Below are 25,489 nucleotides of genomic sequence, written 5' to 3' on the forward strand. Positions count from 1 at the left end.
AAAACAACCTAGCACGTGATGCAAAAAAGTGATGCAAGATTGCAACCTGAGCATGAAACCGTGGCTGGAATCCACCTGCTGGCAGCAGAGAAGCAATGCCCCTCAACAAGCAGATGTTACGCAGAAGTTGCCAGCCTCAAAATAATTCACCGTTCAGCTCTCTGGCAGGGAGATCAGGTATTGTGATAGCAAAGATACAACATAAAAGACCACGACAACCAAAACTGAAACCCAGTCTGAGTCAGCAGCATTAAATTATACTCTGTAAAAAAAAAAAAAAAAAAAAAAAAAAAGACAGCTCGGTTCCAGGACCCATTGCAGTGCAAAAGTCAGGTAAGTCAGACTCAGGTAGAGCTTAGGTTTGGTCACACTGAGGACAGAAATAACTGAACACACAGGTATTTCTCAATCAGCACTAACTTATTAGCAATCTCCCTTCCCATGAATAGATGTGAGCTACTAAACAACGTTCCTGACTGCCTCCTTTGTGGATGAGTTGTTGAAGGTGCCCTCCCATTGGCATAGGTACAGGCTCAGCGCACAGAGACTCAGCACTAAGCAGATTTACTGAACACCACACTGCAAGCCACCAGCACCTCCCTGCAGACCTGGCAGCTCTCAAACCACGCACAATAGGAACGGGGTTCACAAGCTGCAAACGGCTTTTGCCTTGCTGGACCAAAGAGGCTGAAAGTGGCTTCTGTCATCTATCAACACGAACCTAGTGAGCGAAGACGAATTCAACCTCAAATGACTAGCTTCTGTTTTGAAACAGGTTAGATACAGAACAAAAGAAGTAACAAAAAAAAGCAACCTCAGATATTTTTTCCTTCAGAAGCCACTTTCTTTAGTGTATGTGTGTATATAATATATACACACATATATACACACATATATATTTGAAGTTTCTGCTTTATGGTCAGCATTTCTCATACTATAAAGTTTGTGCCCTTACCCTGCTAAACATTTTTGAGTGTGTAATAACTAGGAGGTTAAAGCCAGATTAATCCTATAAACACATTCCTAGACCACAGCTTTTCAGTGATCGCCTACTAACCCATGCAAGCTTTCCAATGAAGCTGCAGGAATCTCTGAACAAGCTGTGCTCTCAGTCAGTGCTCAGAACAGCCAAGCCTCGTATGGAGCAGGGCTGAAAGGCTGCAAGGTTTCTCCTCTGTGCACAGAATCGAAACTGAGACAAGCTGCTGCCAGTGAAGCACCACCCTCCCGTCCTCATTTCACAACTGGGCTCAGAACAAGAAGAAAAACACAAATTAAAAACATTAGCTTTAGCAGACTGCTGACTTCTCTGAGTAGTGGAAATTCACCAAAACTTATCTTAGTGAGCACAGACATGCTAATGCAAAGCCGCTGCACACATGTTAGCAACCAACTTCTTCATACTGGCGTTATACACGTGGATTTACCAGAAGAATAAGCTGTTCTCGTATTAGGTTGATTTACTAGTGAGGCCAAGTACTACCGTTACATTCAGAAGGAACAGGAAATTCAGACTGGTTCACAAGAAAAAGCTGCAAAGCAATGAGAAAAGACAACAGCCATAAGCCAAGCTCTAACTTGAAGTCTGTTAAGAGCTTGGTAGTCTTCTCCCACAGCACGCACAATCCTTTTCTACGTAGCACTCATACCTTTAATTATCACATGGTTTTAGCTTCAGCATTATCTGAGATAAGCTGTACACAACTAGAAATTTTCTCGTATAAAAAGATTAAACAACAGAAATAAAGTCTCTTAGATGTTGTCTGTAGTCAAAATAATCACATTTCTCATGTGTGCACACATGAACTCTGCTCAGTCCTACGGTCCTCAGAATATTTACTTTCTCCAAAACCATACAGGGACTTCAAATACATTTCCAATTCATCTCATGGCAAGTTATTCTGTCATGATGCATGTGGGTTGTTTGTTTTTAATAAACTATGAACTTTTCTTTTTTAGGGGCAGATCAGTGAGTCTGGGAAAAGGAGAAGAGCAGGAGAGGTGGCAGCACAGACGGAACTAAGAGATTATACGGACTGATAGCCAGTACGACTTTTCCTTCTTCCAATGATATAAGATATAAAGACAAGAATGATAAGGAAGCCAAGTGCCATGCCCACCACGATGGGAATAAGAAAGTTCAGGTCAGAATCAGCAAGGCATTCTTCGGCTGCAGAAAGAACAAAAAAAACAAACGAACAAAAAAAAAAAAAAAGAAAGAAAGGCAAGGGAGAACAAATTAGTGAAGGAAACCAAGCATTAGAATCCAAGTACAGCAAGGAACAAGAAGATGCTTACATTTTTTAATACGTATCACTGTATTATGTAAATAATACATTTGAATTAACATCACCATTAAGTAAAAAATTGATATAAAGATGTATTTCTTTAAACATATATACTGAGCACATTGCTTGGTAAAATACTCCAGATTTGTACATTAACTTTCATCTTGCTCTAGTGTACCATCCCCTCAGATATACTAGAAACATGAAGACAAGACCATAGCCTGAGCATGCACTAGCTAATTACACCTGGCTAATTACAGCTGAGTTAACAGCAATAAAGGAACATAAACCAGACTGGTATACTGCTGTCTTGTCCAAGCGATTTCCCAAACCCTTGAATCATCAACCTGCTCTAGGCTTTAGACATGGAGAGATAACAGAGAAGCCAACGAAGTAACTGAAAGTAGAAACTTACTGGAGACTTTAAAAGACAGCCAAGATGCAAATGCTGAAAGCACTGAGCGGAAAATACTGAGGGACACTCTTTTTGGGTGGGTAACTTTATTTATTTTCAATTCAAGTACAAGAAAAGGGTTACCATTGTCAGCTGAGAATTAGGCAGACCTTACTGAAATCAACAGAAGAGAGGAGACAGCTGTGACACTGCAGTGCTTCTCAACACACCAGTTGGAAAGTATGTGACCAACTCCTCACCGACACAAACACTCATGCAAGTATCAGCAAACACAGCTGGGATCCCATCAAATGCAGCCTGGAGCACACGTGGAAGCAGAGCTTAGCATTCTTCACCCGTTTCAAGAGAGGGCCGGGTTCCACTCATGTGGTGCCAAGAAATGGGATGTTCAGTAAGTGAGATTCAGCGTCAGCATCCTGCTTCAGCACCGCGAGGGTGTTCGGCTATGGGGCTTTTAAAGCATCTCCTTAGAAATTTCCTTTTTGCTCAAGTTTATTTTAGAATGTGTTCAAGTTTTAGAGCAGAATAAGCATCATGCACACACTCAATGCTTTATCAAAAGTTACCAGCTATTAAGTGGATATTTAAACCATTTGAGTGTCAATCAGCCTTAGTTATGGGAAGTTTACTGTCTTGATTTAGCTCACTCACAGTCCAGCACAGTGACCACCAACCTTCAAAGAAAGGCTATGCAAGGCCTTTGGTTTGTAAAAAGAAAAACAAGAACATGGAGGGCTCAGCACCTGAAAATACTGATCTCAGACACTCTGAAGGCACCGACTGCCAAGCTGAGCAACACTTTAAAGTGGAAAGAAGAGGAATGGGACATGCACCTTGTACAATGAGCTGTTGCAAAACATTCGGACTACTGAAAAAAGTATTTAAGCATCTTAAAAGAGAAGCGTGAATTGTGCTATACCTTTGATCACTGAGGATTAACATATACAATTTAATTACTACATGCTGCATAATGGGTAATTAACACCATGAATCAATTTGCTAGGGATGAAGTGTGCCCAGCAGGCAGCAACAGAAATTCCCTTTTTCTCTTTTTAAAAGCAAGGAGATTGCTGCAATGCATGTTACAATATAGCACCGTTGCAAGAAATTAACAGGATAAAGAAGGTTTAAAGTTTAAGACCAGAAACATCCCATCTCTTAAGTCTGCCACCGCTGCTGGCTCACATCTGTCTAAATATTGCCACTGTACAATTGTGAGAAGCTTCAGAGAAGCGTCTCCAAACAGACCACCTGGAAACCATACATCACCATAAACAGACTTCACATTCAGGCCATTAGGAGAAAAAGGGTTAAATGTTTTAGACACATTAGATTGAACGTCTCTGTTCAAAATAACCAGAAATTTTGGCTACCAAGATTTTTAGCCTTGGTATAAAAAGCTAGCTTCCCTTTTAATTCCAGTCATGAGATGCAACTAATAGCCCAAAACTTTGTAATGTTTTTATTGGTATAGGCTATACAATAGAGAACACCATAGTGTTTATTATTTTTACTTTTTAAAAGGAAGCATTCATTGGCTGAAAAAACTTTTCAAGGACTACTACCATGGCATCTTTAAGCTAAAAGACCAGAAATCTTGGTATCTTAAAGCACAGTTTTCATATTTAGTAAACTGTATATAAGGCACAGTCAATACTAATTAAAACAAACTGCAGTGCACGATAGATTATATACATTAATATTCAACATCCACAAACACACACATTAAATACTGTTTCCACAGACCAGAACAAAACTGTTTATTCTTATAATGCCACTGCATGTTTTCACAATTCTGAAATTTGAAATGTAGTATTTTAGAAGAACTGAAATTAATTCATCAGTTGATTAAGAACTAGAACATACTCTGCACGTCGTAAAGTTCAAACATAAACCATGACAATAAATTCCACATCAGTTCTTAGCCAGATGCTAGTTTTAACCTATGATTTGCCTGACTGTGCAAGCAAGCTGCTGTTCTGAGTCTTTTGAGTTCAGTTTTATTAATTTGCTTCAAGAAAGTTACACTTTCCCATTTTAAAATTGCTCATATCCAGCATTACGGTGTTTCTTGTGGCCAAAAAAGTAAGCCATAAGTACTAGGACAACTAATCCTCCCAAAGCTGCTCCTACTGCTATGGGTACAATGAAGTTGTCCACCTCTGGGCTGCAGTCTTCAGCTAAATAGAAAAAGGGCAAGTTTGAAAAAGAAATGCATTTCAACATAAATATTTAATACTATAAGCACCCTCTAATTATTTAGAACAGTTACCCTTTCCCCATCAGGGCATTAAGACAGTCATCCAGAAAACCTTGTCCTCCTCCCCCCTCCCCAAAATATGGTAGCAATAGTCCCCCTTCCCAAACATCATACTAACAGATTCATAATTCCATGATACGTGTTGTTGAAAAGCAGCTATCTGTATATTACTATATAAAGAATTATAATTATTGTATACTCTTTGTATACCCAAGCTTCCGGTGACCAGTTACCAACTGCAAGTCTCCAGGATAGAGAGCAATACTGGAGATATAATTACAGTCAAAATAGTAATGCTTTGACTAAAACAAAAAAAAGTTAAGAAACCTTTATGCTTATTATAGGACAACAGTAATTGCTGCTTGTTTCAAGATTTGTCAGACTCAGCCAGACTGACACGTACTGACAAGCTGATGGCAGTTTGATGCCTGCAGTCCCATCGTAGTTTAAGTTCACTTTGATTTACAGCCTCAGAAACAGAAACTGCTAAGCTCTTTAACGAGAGCCTATTAAAATATTTGTTATTCTTCACATTAAAACACTTCAGCTGACCTCAGCTTACATTTCAGAAAGGTACTAACATTATTTTGTCTTTAGGTAGCAGACGTGAAGGTAGCTTTAATGTAATGATGGCATATGCAGTGCAGGCTAGAATCAAGAAGAAAGGGTGTGTGATTAGATTGTACTTTTTCCTCCCATCATATCACCATTCAGTTCACAACACAGGCCAGCAAGAGGCATTGTAAAGAGAAGACTAGTGTCTCTCTTGATGCAGAAAAAGCCAAAGTGCTTAGTAGTACTGTTATCAGAAGAACTGGCAGCACAGAGAGGACCAACATAACTTCTGCCTTAGAGGATGAAGCTGCTAACCAGCTCTCTGAAGAGTCCCTAATGCTTTCCCACTCTTGCTAAATGCTGGGACTTACTTCATTTTCCAAGACAACTTAAAAAAAATAAAAAATAAAAAAAATGAACTACTCACAACTGTACACCAGTTTAAGATGGCTAGCAAAAATGAAATTGTAATGGCATCTTATCTGGAAGGAGCAACAATTGCCAAAAGAGTTTACAAGCAAATTTCTAATGATGAATGGGACACAGTGTCTCAATTAGTTCTCAAGCTGTCTTCTGCTAGAGGATTGTACCCAAGCACACTGCAGAATGTGCTACAAAACAAAGCATTAAGACACAGGCAACCAAGGACTCTTTGAGGAGCACCTTCACAAGTTACATAACAGAATCTCAGATATAGACTGATTAAGTTGGCCTTACTCCTTTATTTTATTTTCTTTAAAAAAAGGTAATACAAGATGTCTGTTTTCAAATCGGTTAAAAAATATGAACAAGTTTCCTTAAGAAACAGAACAATCTTTATTATTTAGAGCACATGTTGAGCGGGTCGACAACTCCCTATGGAGCAATACATACAGGAAAACTAGTGGTTTTATAACAGCAGGCAGTCAGGTGAAACTTAGATGTTTTTTGAACCAGTTATCTGCATATCGGTCTAGGAGCACTTTAATCTCTCAGCCAGTAGAGTTGCAAACAAAGATCAAGCTCCAGGTTTTTGCAAAGGTGCATTTAGTTTTGTTGGATTTTAGGAGCAGTTTGCACTAATTTTCTATTTTGTCACTTGGAAATCATGCAAAGATCAAAAATGCACATGATCAGATGAATACAGTGTAGTGACTACTCCATAACAGAAATGTACGTATAACTGGTGACACTGAACATCAGTCAGGAAAACGCTAAAAATCTATAGGAACTTCTGCACTTAATGATATATTAATATGATAAAGTCATTAGATCCACTATTTGATTTTGTTTTTAATTAAAATGTAAAGTCTTGAAGCCTGTTTTGAGGTTAAACTTATAGTAGTTCCCCACTTTCATTAAAATGATTCAGTAACTGATGCAAAATTCAAGCTGCAGACTACAAGCTATAGTAAGCTTTATCCACCCATTCTTGCTTCCTTAGCTACTGTCAAGGCAAAACTGTTTTCACCAAAAAAGTCTTTTTACTGAAAGTGTATTACTGTACACAAACATGCCACAGACATCTCTACAAGCCTAGAAAACACTAATAAAACACTAAACCAGCTTTGATGCAAGCTAAACTCATTCTAAAGAAGAGACATTATGTTCATTAAATGACTAGTTTAGGCAGCTCATGTTATGACATATGCAAAAAGGTCACACATTTTAGAAAAAGAGTTTTTTTCCATGCAGTAAAAATTATGTATTACAGCACAAGGAGGCCAGAAAAAAAGTGCAGCAAGGGTTAGACTCTACAGAGCTGCAGCTTAAGAACAGTCCATTTGCACTGCATTTTTTAAGCTAGTTAGCCTTTCCACACAGCAAGGAAAAATAGGTGTGATTTGTCTATCTCAAACTTGTTTGGCTTTTGCATTCTTAATATTAATAAACGGTACACAGCAAACAATCAAACACAAAGTACATTAAACACTGAGGATGCCAATGGCAGACAGTTGTTATGTGGATTTTGATTAGCAGAGAACCATTCAAGATGAAGATTTAAAGACAGCTCAAGTTGCACCAACAGATATTGGCTCATTAAATGAAAGCATCTTTAAACAATGGTAATTCAAAGCAACAAGACAGACCAGTTCTGTGCAAGGTATGATATAAAGTTAAGTGCACTTTAAAGTTCTGGAATATTTAGACCAGTTATTCCCTTTAAACTGATTCCAGGAAAAAAAAAAAAAAAAAGCCTGCATGACTTTAGCAGAAATCTGCCTCAGTTGAATTATTTCAGGGGATTGCCAACGTATATAACTGATGAAGAATTCAGTGCCTAACAGTATTTTTTTATTTTTGGAAAGCATTTGGAAACTGCACTGAAGTCTTCTAACATATCAACCACCTGGCAAGCATACGTTACCCGCTTTGTTTGTACAGCCGGGGTATGGGAATGGTTCCTGAAACCACCAAGGCAGGAGTAAACTACTCAAACTCCGTCAAAGCTAAGTAAGTTACTGCTGCCACTTCAAAACACCACTTAATTACCAGCCTGAAGTTCAACTCTATGAAAAACAAAGTTATTACTGGGCATCATACAATCCGTAAGTACTACGTGAGTCAACATAGTGACTAATGCTGTCAACTTAACCGACAATTATGACAAATAAGGAACGCAGAAGGGCGAAGCAAGTACATATCCTATGCAATCCTGGGAATTGCCCAATGCACATCAGTTTAGAACGTGTTCTAGTTTCAGGCTACAATTTGTAAAAAGTGGAAATGAATCCTAAACACTTCAGTGGTTTTTCTTCCAAAATAAAATACTCAGCCTAGCAATGTATCCAATAGTGGTATATGAACATCTTCAGAACAGCTATGAAACCCACGTCGTCTTCTCTGGAGCAGGAAAACTAAGAACGTAGTTCTGCTTCATCTGGGATAAACATTCTCCCTTTGTTTCCCAACTCCAATTAGCCGTGGCTAGCACTTAGTCCTAAGGTTTGGGGCTTTTTTGGACTTGCACTTGCTTCATTTAGAGTGAAATCAGAACAGTGATTACATTTAGATTCACAAAGTTTGATATCCAGCATAGCTTTTTCTTCTGCCAATTATGTAAGCAATCACTATAATGACAATCAAGCCAGCAAGTGCAGCACCAACTACAATTGGGATTAGAATGGTGTCATCATCCAGCGAACACTCCTGGGCTGTAGATGAGAGAAAGGTTGCAACAAGGAATAAATAAAGATAGAATACTTGCCAAGTGTGGTATAAAAATCTATTTTCCTTAATATGAAGATGCTCAAAATCAAGTATTATTATATCTTTATGCTAAAAGAACTGTAGAGGTCACATGAGTATTACTAGCATATATTAATCCTTACAATCATTTGGAACATTTGATAAGCTAACAAACTAAAGGAACTGTCCTGGCGTACAAGTTTTCATGTACACAAGGTCTGTACTAGACAATGGAGCAGCCATTCTTCTACTGCTAAGACAAAACCAGGCTTACCTATTTCATGCTTAAGGCAAGTCTGGTACATTTACTGATTAAGAGTAAAGTAACCTGGATTTGGTGTTGAGAACCTATCTAGAATAGAGACGTTACAGTGAGATGAAATTGCTAGCTAGAAGGAATAAGCAGCAGCAGCTAGCTGCAACTGGAACTACAAGGTAAAATGGGACTAACTCTTTACAGCATATTACAGTAAACACTGTTTACCCTGTTTATATCTAGGGAGGTTACTTACCTCTCGCTAAGGGGAAAAATAGTTCAAAAATCTGCACCCAGTCTATTTACCTACAGATTAATCTACAAATATTATCATGAAGCACAGTCTGAATACCAGGTTACGCCAAAGGGTAAGAATTAGGTCATTTAAACCATTCCAGTTTTCCCCAGACAATCAGGATAGTGCAGCAAACAATCATTTTGGATTGTTTCTTTGGTCTTGGATACTCAAGACTGTTTCCAAAAGTAGCTCTGTCAGTTCATTTTTCCCCAACATTCCTATTCCTTAGACCCACAGGTCTAAAGAAAAGAAATGCCTGATGTCATGTCAAACATATGTCAACATATTTGACATGTTTCATCAGTGGTTAAGAAGGTCTTCCACTAAAGTTTTATCCCATGTTCTTATACATTTAAGCTACAAAAAGCTGTATGTATGTCAAGAAGATGTTGGAGAACTTCTAACCTACTGTGCAAGGCAATGCTAAGTCCCTCTTTAGCGTCTCTAGATCCTTTGAGAGGGAGAACCAACATAATTAGTAGACTGTTTTTTTTCCTTAAGTAATGAGAACAAAGCTGACAGTCTTCCTTGACCTGGAATGTCAGTCTCAGAAGTTCAATTCATTCCATGTATATAAAAAAAACAAACCAGTGGGGCAAGAGCTTCAAAAGCAAAGTACTTATGTCCAGCTCTAGTACTTTTTATCAAGTAAGGATTTTGCAAGCGAGAGCTGTTGCAAAAAAAACAATCTAATGCAAAGAAAGAACTTTTACCTATTGCGAACTTGTTTTCCTTCACGAGGAATGGTTGAACCCATAGATTAAAAGTATGTACTTGAAGATCTTCATTAATCTGAAGAGTTTGCTCTTTTCGACACATGTAGGAATTACCAAGGAAAGCATCCCACTTGCTGAAGTTGTTGTTATCTGCATTTAAAATGACTAAGCAAAGGGGAAGAAAAAAAAAAAAAGGGAATTTGCACGCACACTTTAAATGCAAGAAAGATGTTAATACATTCATAAGACTAAGGAGCTGAATCTAGATGGACCAAGAAAGACAAAGAGCTTCACAGTGGACACAACAGTTATACCTCAAAAAAATATTTTACTGAGAACTGCGATACAGAAGCCCACCCGATTTATATTTATCAAAAAGAGGCTCCATGAGCAGAAGCCTAGGAAAAAAACAAACCTACACTGTTGTTTAGAGCAACTTTTGTAGCCATTTGTGGTTGATACTTGGTTCATACCCACTTAAAGATTTAAAAGCAGGAAGTAACAGTAAGCACCAGCAGTATTTATTTCAGAAGGAACTGATAAATATAGACATAGAATTAAAGCTTACACTTGCTTTAAGGCAGGTATTATCTCTTACCAGAACCATTCAGGTGGTTGAGTAGTGTAACATTCACCTCTTTCAGATAAAATTTTCGTACACTTGCACTTGCATTCTGTTTAACAAGCAAGAACCAACTGTCAGTGTGCCAGTCTGCATTTTTAATTTTAGTAACACATGCTTTCCAAAGCCTATCACATTTACCAGTCTTACATTTCCCACAACTTTATCCCAGTTATCCATTTGTCTTGAGGCAGTGAGCTGCCACTTCCACTTCCTATGGAGCAGCCTACCACCAGCAAGTTAGAAATGTTTGTTTTTTTAAACCAAAAATGCTCATCATGCAATGCTGTTAAAAGTTAAATCTTAGTTAAAAATAAAAGAAGTTACTTACAACAATGAACGTGAAATCAATCAATGTGCTGTTTCCATCGTTCAATTTCAGAATAGCTGATGTGTTCCCACATGTCCCATCCGCACTAGTTGTTTTCGGATTGATGTTGATCAAAAGAGGCTGAAATACATACCATGTCAAAGCAGCTCAGCTAACATCAGGAATTTATTATTTCAGTCAACAGCAGTCTCAAGCTAGAAGAACTTGTCATGAAGGAGAGGACAACATGAAGTCCTAGTCTGGCTACTACCTAACCAAGGCTGTTTGAGTTACATTTACATGCTGGTAACACAAACAACTTGCCCTGTGGTATCTCATCCTGACTTGAGAGAGAAAAAAAAAAAAGCAAAGGAAAAAAAAAGCAAAGGTCAGGGCTTTTCTTTTGTGCTCCTAAAACAACAGCTTAGCTTTGGCTCCCTCTGGAGGAAAAGCCAGCATCTGCAGGGCCCAACAGCCTTAGAAGCTAAGAAAGTTCCAGGCCTTTAATGACATTAGAGGTGCTTCCAGTAACCAGTTAAGTTTAATGCAGGTAAGGTTTTGAAGCTAATTACATATCATGCCGCAGAACTATCCTGATGCCAGAGAGGTGTCATGTACACTGAGAAGCAGTTTGGACAACCTTTCTACCCTTCTTCATGAGGTTCCACAAGGCCAAGTACATCAACAAGGCCAAGTACAAGGTGCTGCACCAGGGTCAGGACAATCTCAAACACCAGTACAGACTGGCTGACAAATGCATTGAGGTCAGCCCCACAAAGAAGGACGTGGGGGTACTGATGGATGGAAAACGCAAAATGAGCCGGCAACATGCACTTGCAGAAGGCAACTGTACCCTGGGCTGCATCAAAAGGGGGGCCAGCAGGTCAAGGGAGGTGTTTCTGCCCCTCTACTCTATTCCCCTAAGATCCCACCTGGAGCACTGTGTTCAGCTCTGGTGCCCCCAGCACAAGGCGGACATGGACCTATGATAGCGGGTCCAGAGGAGGGCCATGAAAATGAACAGAAGGCTGGAGCACCTCTCCTATGAAGAGGGGCTGAGATAGCTGGGGTTGCTCAGCCTGGAGAAGAGAAGGCTCCAAGGAGACCTTACTGTGGCCTTCCAATATTTAATGGAAGCCTACAAGAAAGATGTTAAAAACTTTACCAGGAAATGTAGTAATAGAACAAGGGCTAATGTTTCTTTAACTAAAAGAGGGTAAGTTCAGATTAGATATAAGGAAGTAATTCTTCACTATGAAGGTAGTGAGACACTGGAACAGGCTGCCCAGAGAAGCTGTGGATGCCCCATCCCTGGAAGTGCTCAAGGCCAGGTTGGATGCAGCTTTGAGCAACCTGGACTAGTGGAAAGTGTCCCTGCCCATGGCGGGTGGGTAGAAACTACATAGTCTCTAAGGTCCCTTCCAACCCAAACTCTTCTATGATTCTAAAATATAAGAGAGGCACCTTGTCTTGGGAAACATTCAGCTGCAGCCCCACAGTAGCCAGAAGACAAGTTTTATTTCCAGATTGAAGAGAATAGTTTCCCGTGACTGGATTCTCAACAGGTTTGGGAGCAGTGGTTGGAGCAGGCGATGAAGTGGTGGTGGATGTGGTAGTTACATTGGCAGCAGTAGGCACAACAGTAGGTGCAGCAGTGGGCGTATCAGCATGACATCTAGTCTCTGAAAAGAAGTTTTAACACAAATTTCAGCACTGAAATGGTGGTTAAAGTCTCATGACCCAGAGGTCAGTTCAATACAAATACCAATTTCTCTGGTGAAATCTAAGCCCACTGGGAATCTGCTAATCCCCAAGTCAAGAGTTTCAAACTCTGCCCTATGGCACAGGATGCCAAGCAATTAACTGCTACAATTTATTTTAAGAAATTTTATTAATGCCCACAGTTTTAAATCCATGTACCACAAACAATACTACTTCTGATACACTGAACTGAAACACATCCACAAAGATAATTACTCTTGGTGGTTATAAAAATTGATGCACACTTGCTTCAAACTAAGTAAACAACCCTACTGAGCTGTAGGTAGCAGGATAATGTACTAGTCTATTCTGACTAGCTGAGCTATGAGACTACAAGCTACAGCAGGCTCCATATTATTTAAAAGCAGAGAATCTACCACTGAAAACAGAAGGCAATGAGTTAAAAATCTTGAAGCTCCAATGATCTAGTCTACAACAATAGTTCTGTAGTGTTTAATACCCCGATTATTGAAATACACACTTTATTAGACTGTTGCTTTGGCATGAAAACAATCTACCTTACAATATATAGCTAAATCTACTCTATTAATTTATTTTTCCAGGAACAAGGAAAGGCATAAAGGATATTTATATATTATCGAATATAGCACATCTTAGAACTGTTGGATTTTTTTTTTTTTGTATTACAGGACTTCGGTCCCTGCACTAAAATGCAATACAAAAATGCTCACTCACAATTTGAAAAGCTCACCTGTTTTACCAATTGTGCCATTCTGAACAAAAGGCTGCATAGTAATATTCCAGAAAAACTGCGTTACATTTTCTGCTTCAAAAGAGGTAGTATGATGACACACGAAGACATCATTTAGTTGAACTGGATGCATAGAATCCTTTACGACAACTGTAACAGGCCCTACAAACAAGCACAAATATTTTAATACCTTGTTTACAACAAGAACATTTATAGGCAGTGTCACATTATCTATAATTCCATAGTATTAAAAATAAGAGAGAACTAACGGGAGTTATGTTTAACAATCCTATCCTCTCTTGAATGTTTTACCCACATGTCCTGACCCAGGGTGCTAAGTACTGCTGAGAAGTAACCAAGCTTCCGGAACTAGAGAAGTCATTAGAAAGAAGAACTCTCTTACCTATTTATTATTTTTCTTCAAGCAAAAAAACCCTATTATTAGTAGGCATTAGTAGAAAGAAAGCCTAACACCGCATTGTTTCACTAGGTGGAAGGTGAAATACTGCACAAAGAAATAAGTCTTGTATATACTTGTTACGTACTAGCAGCACACCAATCAAGGCTGTTCAAATGGTTAACATTCCCCTTCCTTTCTGTTTAGAGGCACTACTAGATTTAGTTAAGCTAACTAGTTGGCATTCTTATCCAGCATGGAAGTACTCTAAGCAACAGTTGGGCAGCACACGGCATCAAAGTCACTAGATACACTCTTAATACTTAAATTTTTGAAAAAGCCTAGCAAGGTCAGATACGTGAGATATGACCTGAGACTGTTTTCTAAGCAAGATTCCGCACTGGATACTACCTTTTCTTTTAGCATCAGGAAATACAGCAGCATCATTGGTGTTGTAGGTAAACGTGATAAAGTCAGCCTGGTAAGTTTCATTAGTTTCTGTAAAGTTAACACTCCAAGAGTGACCATCTCCAAACTGTACTGCCAGAAGTGCAGCTTGTGTGTCATTGCCACAGACACTTCCATCATGTGTCACAGTAGATGGCAAATCCAAACTTGCATTTTTCTAGAAGAAAAAAAAGTTTTAAATGTTTTCAGATAACAATTCTTCCCCGTGATGGTATTACAAACGTCCTGGCAATAGGCTAAAATAATCTTGCGCAATGTTCTTTTTCACAATTTTGTACAATAACCTATATGAGTCGGGTATCAGGGAGGAGCCACGTCAGATTTGAGTACAAAAGTACAAATCTCACTTGGATGAAAATCTCAGATACGCTGAGCATTTACTGTTTGTGTTAAGAACACTACTACATTGATAAACAAACTCCATCAAGTCTGACCACTATGCCTTCTACATAAATACAATAGGGCACTTGTCAGTTACTTGTATTATTAATCAAGAACTTATGCTTTGTTTCAAAATGCATGTTTAGGAGTATTCTTAACTGACTTTGTCAAGAAAATCAACAAACTAAATACAAGAGAGTACTTAAAAGTTTTATCCAAGGCAAAATGCATTTCTCAATGAAAGTTAGCTTCAGTTACTTACATAATCACTACTGTTTGTTTCATATTTTATCAAGAATTTCATCATCCATTGTGCATACAAGCACGTAACGTTAGAGGCATCCTTTACATCTACTTCCACTGCATAGGACTGGAAAAAACCTGTAAGATAGGATTATTAGCTAGTAAGACAGATTTTACTTCATTTTCTAGAAGCACTTAGGAGAATGATTCATTACAAAGTAGTAGGGTAAATTATTTCAGGACTGGATTCAATTTGCCAGACAATGAGAGTCAGTGAATTTCTGACAAATGTAAAAACTAGGAAGCCCACCATGACGTTATCAAGGCTAGATAAAAATTGAGAGGATGTTTTATAGTCTACTTACCTGACAAAAACTAATCATCTAAATCAGCATTCGCTTTCTGGTGACTGAAACTGAGTAAACTGAATTGCACAAAAACCACATTTGAAACAAAGTAGTGCTTGTAGACCAGTCTCCAAACTATTTGACATGTTTCATCAGTGACCAAGTTGACCTCTAAGAGAAGACGCTGGCGTGCCCTCACTGTGTTTCCATGATTTCTTGCTCAAGGGACATGGAAGTTAAATTCCATTTAAGATCTTAGAGAACTTTTTATAGTTGCTGGATTTTTAACCCAGTCTGACTCTCAACAGGAGGATTTCCCCATAGTCAGTTTTCATTTGCTTTTGTCTGCAATTTCTAGTCTGCCACATCTCTCTATAACAGATAGATCATAAGGATCAAAAGAATCAATCCTGACTAACCTCAGGTTCATGTTTATCAGGCAACCTTCCTTAAACATACAGTAACTATGACCACACAGTTCTCTTCAACAGCCATCTGAGTTTCTTCATCCTCTAACACACAACAATACTTCACAACTAGCTTCATGTTCTGCCTCAATATTAGAGGATTTCCTCCCTGTCCCATACAGGTTCTCTCCTCTAGCAGCAATACCAAGCTCAGTACACAAGTCAGTTGGCTGTCACAACACTAAACTGCAGCTTGCATTGTTGATGCTGTCTGGAACTCAAAACTCTATGTACACTGACAAGCTTAAACTGGCATACCTGTAAAAAGTATCTAAGGCAGAGCTTGGAGAAAAGTCCACTCTGAAGCACAGGAAATTGTGCTGGATGCCACACCAGTGATTTATTAGTGTTATAACCTTCATGTAGCTATCGTGTTGTAAGAACGTTTTGGACTAAGAACAAGGCAGTAAATTAGGGTTTGGACATGGTTTATTTTGAACTTGAAGCAATAAATATCAAAGAGTTTTAGCTTCGATGGTGGCAGCAAATACACTACCCCACCTTACGAAGCATAATACCTGTTAAAACCATTTACCTATCACGTCAAGTAACTGAGGCCATACTCTATTTGTCGAGAGTAGGCACATAAATGTGCACCCTGCTCTTGTTACACAAATTGTTGTTGCCCCTGTTATCTACATTTTCCTGGAAGAAAATTCACCAACCACTTTAAATCAGCTCATTAAATGACTTATTCAATAATCTGAAAGAGCCATAAAAAGCCACTCGTTGCTAACAGTCACACTATTTTTTTTCTGACCTACTAATATGGGCTCTACCATTCTAACAGAAGCAACCTTCACATTCGTGCTATCCTCCTCAGTCACTGACAGGAAATGAAAACCCACAACCAAAATTTGGGTTCTGTTGCACCATCGAGCTTGCTTCCTCCTGCCCTCAGTGCCTGCATGTTTTGCTAAGCAATACTTTTCTGATCAATGACCGATCAGCCTTCAACAGCACTCAGTGTGTGGTCTCAAAAGGATGTCCTCCCTCCCTTAAAAGCTGAAAGGGTACACCAGAACTTCAGGCTACTGCCTCCAGCAACGCAGCCCTTAGTAGCTCACCCGCACCCTCTACCATCGGGGAAAGTTGTTTTGGTATCACTGTGATTGCTTGGCGTAACAGCTTCAGCACAAGAGAAGAGCAGCATGGGCAGCATTGGCAGCTGGAAGCATGAGCATTGGTTCTTTCCAGTGGGAGAGCAGGAAACGTTGCTGGCTGAATTTGGAGTGAGATCTGAGAACATGTAGAAGCTAGAGCTTCAACACTGCAGAATTATACAGTGCTCTCACAACAATTACAGACTATGTCAGAAGGACAAAGCATCATTCTGGCATTAAAAATGAAGCAGAAGATGTTTTGTATCACACAATTTCTCTGTTTATCTATTTTAATCTATTATTTCTTCAGACCATCAATTTGAACAAAAACAATTTTGACAGAACTGGAACTATTACTCTCAGGATATTTTTCAAGTTTCTGGAAGTTTCTACTTAAAAACGCTAAAGATAAACAACACCTAAATATTCATTAACTACCCTATTCCCCATCCCCTGCCAAAACCAGCAGTACTAGGTAGATGTAAAACCTGCCAGGTACAAACAGGAGGAGGAGACAACTCAAAGAAAGCCAACTCCCTTCTGCGCAGACCTTTGAAGTTTGTTGCTCACGGATGGCTGCCTGGAGACACCAGAAACAACAACAGTTGGACTTTTACTCCTGAAAATCCTTAGGGCTACCATACATTCCCACTTTCCTGCAATCATCTGCTGTATGCGGCGGCATTTCTGTGTGATCCATTGAAGCCTGCAGATCTTTTTCTACAGCACTTGAAAGTTCTCCATTTAATATCTGCACAGATGCTGACCCTAACTAACTGTAAAACTTTATACTTAGACCTGGGAAGTAACTGAAGAAAAGGAGAATGCAATCCAATAAATCAAAAGACGGTTCTGAATGTTATTTCCACCATCCACAACACTTGCTGTTTCTCAAAATTTTGTAATATTTATTTTCCTCTGCCACCTAAACACTCAATAAAATTCTGACTGTGGGCAGAGCAGAACCCAGCTCACTTTCAGACTGACAGCAAACAAATAAAATGACTAACGGCACATGAAGAATACCCGTACATCTGAATCTCCCTATTTTCACTAATTTCTACGTAGAAGATTGTTAGACCTCCACAGCACCCATACTGTACAGACGCAGGCAGTACATCTACTTCCCAGGCAAGGTTTGCACATAGCTCTGTGGTGCAACCAAGAGATAACAGCTTTGCGATCTACTCCCATAGAGCACACACTTGTTGCCAAGAAGCAGCTTAGAGTTCCAGCAACACGAAATATAAAATTCTCTGTCTTCGTTTAAGGAGGTATTTGTTACTGTACCTGAGCACCAGCTCTGCATTACTGCCCAGTCTCATTTCAGAAGGAACATGGCCAAACCTTAAGTTTTTGGAAACAACTGCAACCTAGCCAGGACAGCCATATACATACATCTATAGGTCACATGCTGTCTTAAACACCCCCACTGAGCCATAATGCATGGTACGTGCAGGACATAATTATTTTACCACAACCCCAGAACAGTATAAATCAAAAGGAGCTTGATAACGATGCTTCAGTAATTTGCTTTGTAATGCTGTGATTTTATTTTTAAAATTTTTCCATGTTATTTTACACAGCACGTCTTTTTCACCTTCATAAAAAGACACACAAGTATAGAATGCTGTAACTGAGGTGTGACATTCTGTTTGTGCTATGGGTTAGCAAGTGACAGCAGCAAAGAGACAGCAATACTTACAGAGACTGAAAATATCCTCAGAACAAAGTGGGCCCTAATCAGAAGTATCGGGTTAACTAGCACACAGACTGTTTTATTTACAGAGAAATTAGCTTGCAAATAACTTCTCCAAAGGGGATATTTCTGCATAGGTTTTATTAGATGCAACAGTAAAGAGAAATGGAGAAATCCTACACTAAGCAACTTCACGGGGTAGACTGGACCAACACAGGTAATTCCAATACACACATGCACCTTGCACACCCTGACCTACTTAGTTACATCAACAGCAGCTAACGACAACTGGAAAAATATGTTTTGTCCAGCACAACTTCTTTCCAGATGACAGAAAAAAATACACGATCCCTGCTTTATAAAGCGTTTGTTCTACTGTTATATAACTGATTAGAGGATGCATTCAAAAGTCAGGTGTGCAAAGGTAACTTAACACACCTAGCAAGAAGCACTAGCATAGCAATGGACTACATTAACTGCTAAATTTATAATACATAATCTGGAAAACAGAGGCACCAAATGCACGAGAGCTACTTTTCACAAAACCTAAGGATCAAACTGCCTCCTTACGTGCTTTGCTTGCATAACAGTGCTGGAGACAGTAAAGCCCATGATAATAAAAAGGTAGGTTACATTTACTGAGAGATGAATCTGTCTTTTTACAAATTGGTCAGCGTATTCATTTATAAGAATGCATATAGTGTATAAAGGTGTGATTAATATATACATATATATACACACTTTGCTGTCTGTATTATAAAGGCACCCACTCAACCAGGAAGCTGTAGCACGGACTGCCACTTAACACAACTGCAGAAAGTTGCTGAAGTTAGCATTTAGGCGTAAGACCTTTTAATAGAGCAGGTAGAGCATTAACCAACACGGGGAAGGAAACAGGCTGACAAGGCCACTGGCAGAAGGCCGGCTTCACAAGAGCAGGGCAGCTCTGGGCAGCATGCTTCATGCTTCCAGAGCAGCCTGTGAGGGAGATCCCGCCTCAAAAAAAAAAAAAAAAAAAAAAAAAAAAACACAACACATATAAGCGTAGAGCTATAAAGATATAAAGCCGCATCAGCACCACTTGAACAAACCATTTATTTATTTATTTATTTTTCGTGAGGAGGAAGGAAAAAAAAAACAAGCACAAGTATTACAACACCCCCTACGAGGGAGCGGCCCGAAGCTGCGTCAGGAGAAGGCTGCTCACCCACAGGGCGGCAGCCGGGGACCGCACACACTCCCCCCCCTGTCCCTCCGCAGCCCCCCGGAGGCTCAGGCACCAGGGCCGTACCGAGCGCCCCCCTCACCTCCCCGCCCCGCCGCCGTCTCCCCTCAGCCGGGATCCCGTGATGGAAGGAGCGCGCGACCCCCCCCCGCCCCTCGCGCACGGCCGTTGCCCGCGTCACGTGCCCCCTCCTCCCCCCCGCTCACCGGAGGCGCCCAGCAGCAGCAGCAGCAGCAGCAGCAGCGGGGGGAGGGGGAGCAGGGCGGCGGGGCCCCGGCGCGTCTCCATGCTGCCGGCCCAAGGGCTCTGCCGAGGGGTGAGCGAGGGAGGCGGGCGCGGCAAGAGCCTCGCCACCGATCATGTGAGGGGAGGGGCGCGGCTCGGTGCTGTGGTTCGCGGACGGAGAGCCTGCCGCCCGCGAGGCGGGCGAGCGGGCGGGACTTCCCGCGGCACGATCCCACTTCTTCCTCATGTAGGGATCCTTAGGGGTTTCCGTCCGTGATCGCCTTTCCCAGGCAGAAGGGAAAGGTGTTTCTGGGCGCATCTGAGCCCCTTCCAGAAGCGAGGCTGAGGGAAAAGATGTTCTGTGCCTGGCATCAAAGCCGTGGCCTGAGCCTCAGGGAAGGCTGGGCTGCGTGAGGAGAGCTGAGGGAAGGTGCGTCCACCAGGGCACCCCATACACAGGTGTTCACTGCAAAAAAATAAAGCTTTAAAACACCTGCCGTGTTAAATAAAGTAATAAAGGGGTGAGAAATGAGCTAAAACAAAACACTGAAGTTGGGTAGCAGGGCAGGCATGGCAAGAGCGTAAGATGGGTGAGCCAGGCTTCTCATCACAAAATGGCGGCCGCAGCGCCCTGTGTGGTGCCCCCATTTCCAGCTGCCCTGCCAGGGTGGTGGTAGATCCATCGTCTGCCCCACAGGCAGCAGCCACAGCTTTTGGGGGGTATTTGTGTCCCTAATGCTGGAGCAGATTCAGCCCTGGCAAGCTGGTGCGATGACTGGACAGAAACATTTCCCGTAATTGCCTCTGCTGAGCGGGGTGGGGTTTGGCACAGGCACCGAGAGCTGGGATGCTTTGTTGCTGGTTTTGTTGATGCCAAAATGCAGAGCGAAGGTGGGAGAAAGCGGCTGCCTGGTGCAAACCTGGGGAAAGGACAGTGGGGTAGGAAGGTAGGGAAGGCAAGAAACCTGCTTGACTTGAGGCTAGATGAAGGTGTAAAGTGTGGTGTATGCTGGACTGCGGCCTGCAGAGTATTGATTAGGGGAGAAAAGAGAAAAAAGAAAATGAAAAGAAGACAAGACTGGTCTGGCAAAGAAGTGAGATATGGGGAAGAAGAAGAAGAGACTGAGACTGGGAGACAGAAAAAGCAATGGCAGGAGGATGCTCTGAGTAAGCAGGAGCTCTGGGTCCAGCAAGGAAAGGCTCTTCTGGAATAAGATATTCCTGCATCTGGTGCTGGAGGAAAACTGCAAATCCTATCTGAATAGTCAGGAACTAGGAGACATGCCCAGTCGTGAGAAAAGAAGATGACAGCTCTCTTCAAGGACAATAAAACACATTAATCTGATACAAGGAGACAGTGGGAGTATAGATGGTGTAGATAGGAAAGTGGTATGAAGTCCTGAGGAAGTAGAAATAATGCAATTGGTGGTGAAAGGTCAGTTAAATATTATCCATTGTGTACTTGTAATACCATACTTCTCCATGGTAAAATGCTTTGTACTTTTCCAAAAAGCACCATAAAACAACACCTGGCAAGGCAGGATCACCACTGAAAATAGTGAGTTGTGCTATGGGGGATCCATGCTTATGTGCTTGTGTGGTCAGATTTGTTCTCTATTTCTTTACATTTCTTGCTGTGATTCACAAGTTCTCCTAGAACCAACCTACTGTGTATATACGTACATGTAGGTACATCTGCCTAAACATCTTGTGTGTGAACATCAAAATTCATGTCATTTCAAAATACACAGAAATAGTATATTTTTTATTCAACCTTTGGGCTTAATTTACAGAAAAGTTACCTACCAAAATAAACTTCATACCCGAGCCAGCACCTGTTGCAGGCTGCAGGGGAGCATCAGGTAACAGCATCAGAGCTAAAACCACTAATTCTGAAAGTAGCAAGTCTTTCATCTTTCTCAGTTCTGTTGTGAAGAACAGGACGTTTCAGAGGCTTGGGAGGGCCCTGCCTCTGGTGCTTTTACATTTCCTCATGCTTCATTGCTTTGGTGCAAAGTCCTGTCTATAAAGAGTGGTGTCTCAGGGAGTTACGAGCAATTACATTAAGAGGATTTGAATATTAGGATAGAGACATAATTGGGCTTTAATTAATAGAAGGAGGAGAAAATGTTTGGTATGTTTCAGGCACTTTGTGTGCTGGAATGTTGGATTTTGTGTTAACTGGAACGTTGACTTCAGGACATGTAGCTTTATTTATAAACATTGCTGTATTCAAATATTCCCTTGTTCTGAGTGAAGAATCCTGAACATTTTTGATCTTTTGCTTTGTACTAGGAAACAGACCGAAATTACAAGAAGTTCTGCACAAGTAAAGGGCAGACCGATTACTTTGTTTCCGTTACAGCAATTTAGGGAAATGTGAAATGAAATGGCAGATACCATAACAAGTGAATCGGTTTCTGTTCAGTAACACAGACTGAAATTAGCAAGTGGTGTAGGATTAAAAACCAGTTTATATAACTTAGTACAGTGAGAAATACATTATTTTGCACCAGAAATATCTTCATTAATATCAGAACACAGATTCATCTCTTTGCTTGTTTGCACCTGGTTGCTTTACCCTCCCTGTATTTCCATCCTTGCTGTACAACCACTTTCCACATGCATTTTGTGGTGTTATGCTATTTTACCGTGATGTGTTGTATGTACTTTTTATTCAGGAGTTTACTTCTTGCTTACTGTATCAATCAGGATAAATGAGAGGACGGTTCCTCCCCTGGAGCTATGGAAAACAACGTATGAGCCTAATTCTGATCCAGCTCTTGTGGTCACCGGTTTTCCTTTAATGGTAGAGGCCTGAACAATTATGACCATGATGCAGAAAAAAATGCCTTCCCTTTTGCTTACTAGAGAAATGATTTTGCATTTGGCATGATTTTGGGAGCCACTGGTGGATGGCAAGCTGATCCTGTTTTTGAAAGACATTCCTTCCATTTACTGCTGGATTTGAACACAAGGACTGCAATGTTTCTGTACAGCATTACATTTTTACTGCAGGTTTGATGTCAGTAGTTTTAAGAAGGTATTGACATGTACTGAAGACATCTGCGATACATTATGATTTCGTATTTAGAATTTGTTTCATCAAGGCATATAAATTCATGCCTAATTTCAAACATATAGGCTGTTTTATGGCTTTCATTCACGTCATATGCTTGATGCCCAGCATCTGCTTCATCCTGTGGGAATCCTTTAGCAGTTTCAGCTGGTTGGATATTAGGTTTGTAATCAGATTTTTCTTAATCTGTAGACTTGCAAAAATCGATTGATGGTGGAAGCAAAGTGTTTGGAGTTTAACAGAGCACCGAGTAACCTAATGCTTCTGATCCATGGTGCAGAAGAGTACAGCTTGTGCAAAAAGAAAAAAATACCTAGGACATGCAGTAGTTACTGCTTTATTCTGATGTGTTTTTATTCAATCTTTTAGAAACTTGCTTAAACAACATGCTATTTTGCATGTCTTTTCCAGAGATGCTTCTCTGGGAGGCAGGGGAAGGCTTTGGCACTGCTGTGCAAGGGAGGAGCAGAGCAGGGAGAGGCTGGCACGGCAAGGAGGTCACAGAGCCACTTGTGGGTGGATGAAATGTGGGGCTGTGCTGACCACTGTGAGGGATACAGCTGCTCGCTGAGGTTTTCCTTCTCGTGCAGCCCCATTCCTTGTGCTGGGCAGTGGAATAGGGATTTGCTGTGCCTGGGCACTTTAATGAAGAATAAACATTGTCCAGCACAGCTGGCAGCTGAAGCGCTTCAGCTGTGTATGGTATTGGAAACGTGTGACTCCCAGGAGCTCTGTTGCTGGAGCCCTGAAACAATCGATTGCTATCCAAAAATGTAAGAAAGCTGCGGTTCAGTCTCGCTCCGAGCAGATGGCGGTGTTTCTGAGCGGCTCCTTTTCTGGAGGAGGTGGTGGTAGGAAACCAAACTATTAACTGCTGCTGCACCAGCAAACTGCTGAGTCAAGACTGGGGCAATCACGTGGAATGCCAAAAAAAGAAACCATTGTGCTGAGGTGAAGGGATCAGAGACCGGGCTGCAGCACACAGCTGCAAAACTTCCTGCAAAAGCCCTCTGCCAGCTCGTGTTGTGACACTGCTGGGAAAGCACATTCCCAGCTCACAGGGAGAAGCAAAGGTAGGGGAGAAGGCGCTTGGCCACAGGCATGTTATTCAAACACACTCAAAACATCATTTGACTCCTGCGCTGGCTGGGATATTGTGCCTGTAAGCAGATTTTAGGAAGCGAGGAGCAGGGTGCAGGTGCTGCTTTGCTGTCCCACTGCTGCCAGCCCTGCTGCTGCTGTCACTGGTTTGCAGTACCAAGTTACACACAGGAGCACCCACCAGCTGCTGCTGGTGATGAGTGGCACAGTGATCGGCTGTTGGGAGGTGGCAGGAGATGAGATTTACACATTTTGTGAGGTTTTCAAGATTTAAATCTGTTTGATGTGGAAAAACAAACTTGTTTTTCAATAGATGGACTCAGTGTATTCTTTGGGCTTGTAAGAGCAAAGTAGAGCAAATGTCAGTACTCTCTCTTTTGCGTTTTTATCTACATAGATGGCTGACTTTCTGGAGATACGTGCGTCTGCTTCAGAGAAGAAACTATTTTGTGAAGAAGCCCGGCTTTGCACAGAGGGCATCTCCCACTTCCACTCTTACAGAAAACACGCTAACTTTTTCAGAGAAATTTCAGCAGGAAGTTTCAAATTCAAGCAGGAAGTTGTATCTAAAGTACAGGGTTGGAAGGGAAACTATATATCACAGAGCTGTTATCTTATGGGGGCGCTACCGCAGGGCTCCAGCGCTCCATCACGCCTGTTCCCAGCCCCGGCAGAGCAAGCAGGCTGGGGCTGGCAAAGCCTGAGCTCGTACCTTGCACTGCCCTATCCCACCAATACTCTTGGAGGTTGAGGCTGCAGATCTGCTTTGTGCCTGTGGAGCTAGGATCTGAAGCAGCAGCTGCTGCAGGAATAGAAACAGCAAGAAAGGAGGCAAGGGCCATGCAGAACATCGCCACTGCGGGTGAGTGGCAGCATCGCAACGCTCCGCTCGCAAAACCAGTTCGATGCAGCATAGAGCAGGCTCTACTGGTGCTGGGGCCAGGCTCCAGCTTACCTGGGAGCAGGCAGCTCTTGGCACTCCTTGTAGCTTTGTTCCCAGTCCGTGCCTCCTTCCCAGCATGCACCCAGCTGAGCAGGGCCTGACACAGCGCCAGACACGGCCTTCAGCAGACATGAACAGAGCTGTGCTGCTGGAAGCCTGCAGCTGGCACTGAGGGGAACATCTCCTCCCCATAGACAGGGGGCAGTTTTAGAGAAAGGTAGCTGTTTTTGACAATGTTCACAAAAAGGTTATCAGATATACTTCAAACTTCAGAGACCACACAAGTGTGAGCAGAATGCACATTGTGATTTCATGTGAGGCTTTCTCTGAGAGGGGGGGAAAAAAGCAACACAAAGTGAACATATTGCTAAGAATCCAGCACCAATAGTTCAGTAGGTATTAAAACCACTTCCCCTTTCCACATGGTAAAAAGAAATCCATTCCTTATAG

The 25,489-nt window shown here is 41.3% G+C and overlaps 1 protein-coding gene across 3 annotated transcripts; it reads right to left on the reverse strand.

The window, feature by feature from the left end:
* Window positions 1-2,772: 2,772 nt before the first annotated feature.
* LAMP2 (lysosomal associated membrane protein 2) lies at window positions 2,773-20,129 on the reverse strand. Of its 3 annotated transcripts, XM_035541664.2 has the most exons (10): window positions 19,898-20,052; window positions 14,870-14,988; window positions 14,170-14,383; window positions 13,362-13,523; window positions 12,353-12,570; window positions 10,910-11,029; window positions 10,555-10,630; window positions 9,954-10,121; window positions 5,545-5,611; window positions 2,773-4,883 (listed from the first exon to the last, which is right to left on the reverse strand). In XM_035541664.2, the coding sequence occupies exons 1-10, from the start codon at window positions 19,977-19,979 to the stop codon at window positions 4,880-4,882; spliced, it is 1,230 nt and encodes a 409-aa protein (XP_035397557.1). In that variant the 5' UTR covers window positions 19,980-20,052; the 3' UTR covers window positions 2,773-4,879. The 3 variants fall into 3 exon arrangements, with proteins under 3 accessions (XP_035397557.1, XP_035397555.1, XP_050569334.1); XM_035541662.2 differs by lacking the exon at window positions 5,545-5,611 and having other exon boundaries at window positions 19,898-20,065; XM_050713377.1 differs by lacking the exons at window positions 2,773-4,883; window positions 5,545-5,611 and adding an exon at window positions 6,221-8,652 and having other exon boundaries at window positions 19,898-20,129.
* Between the last annotated feature and the right edge of the window lie 5,360 nt (window positions 20,130-25,489).

Source organism: Cygnus atratus, chromosome 13, assembly GCF_013377495.2.
Source record: "Cygnus atratus isolate AKBS03 ecotype Queensland, Australia chromosome 13, CAtr_DNAZoo_HiC_assembly, whole genome shotgun sequence".
Lineage (NCBI taxonomy): Eukaryota > Metazoa > Chordata > Aves > Anseriformes > Anatidae > Cygnus > Cygnus atratus.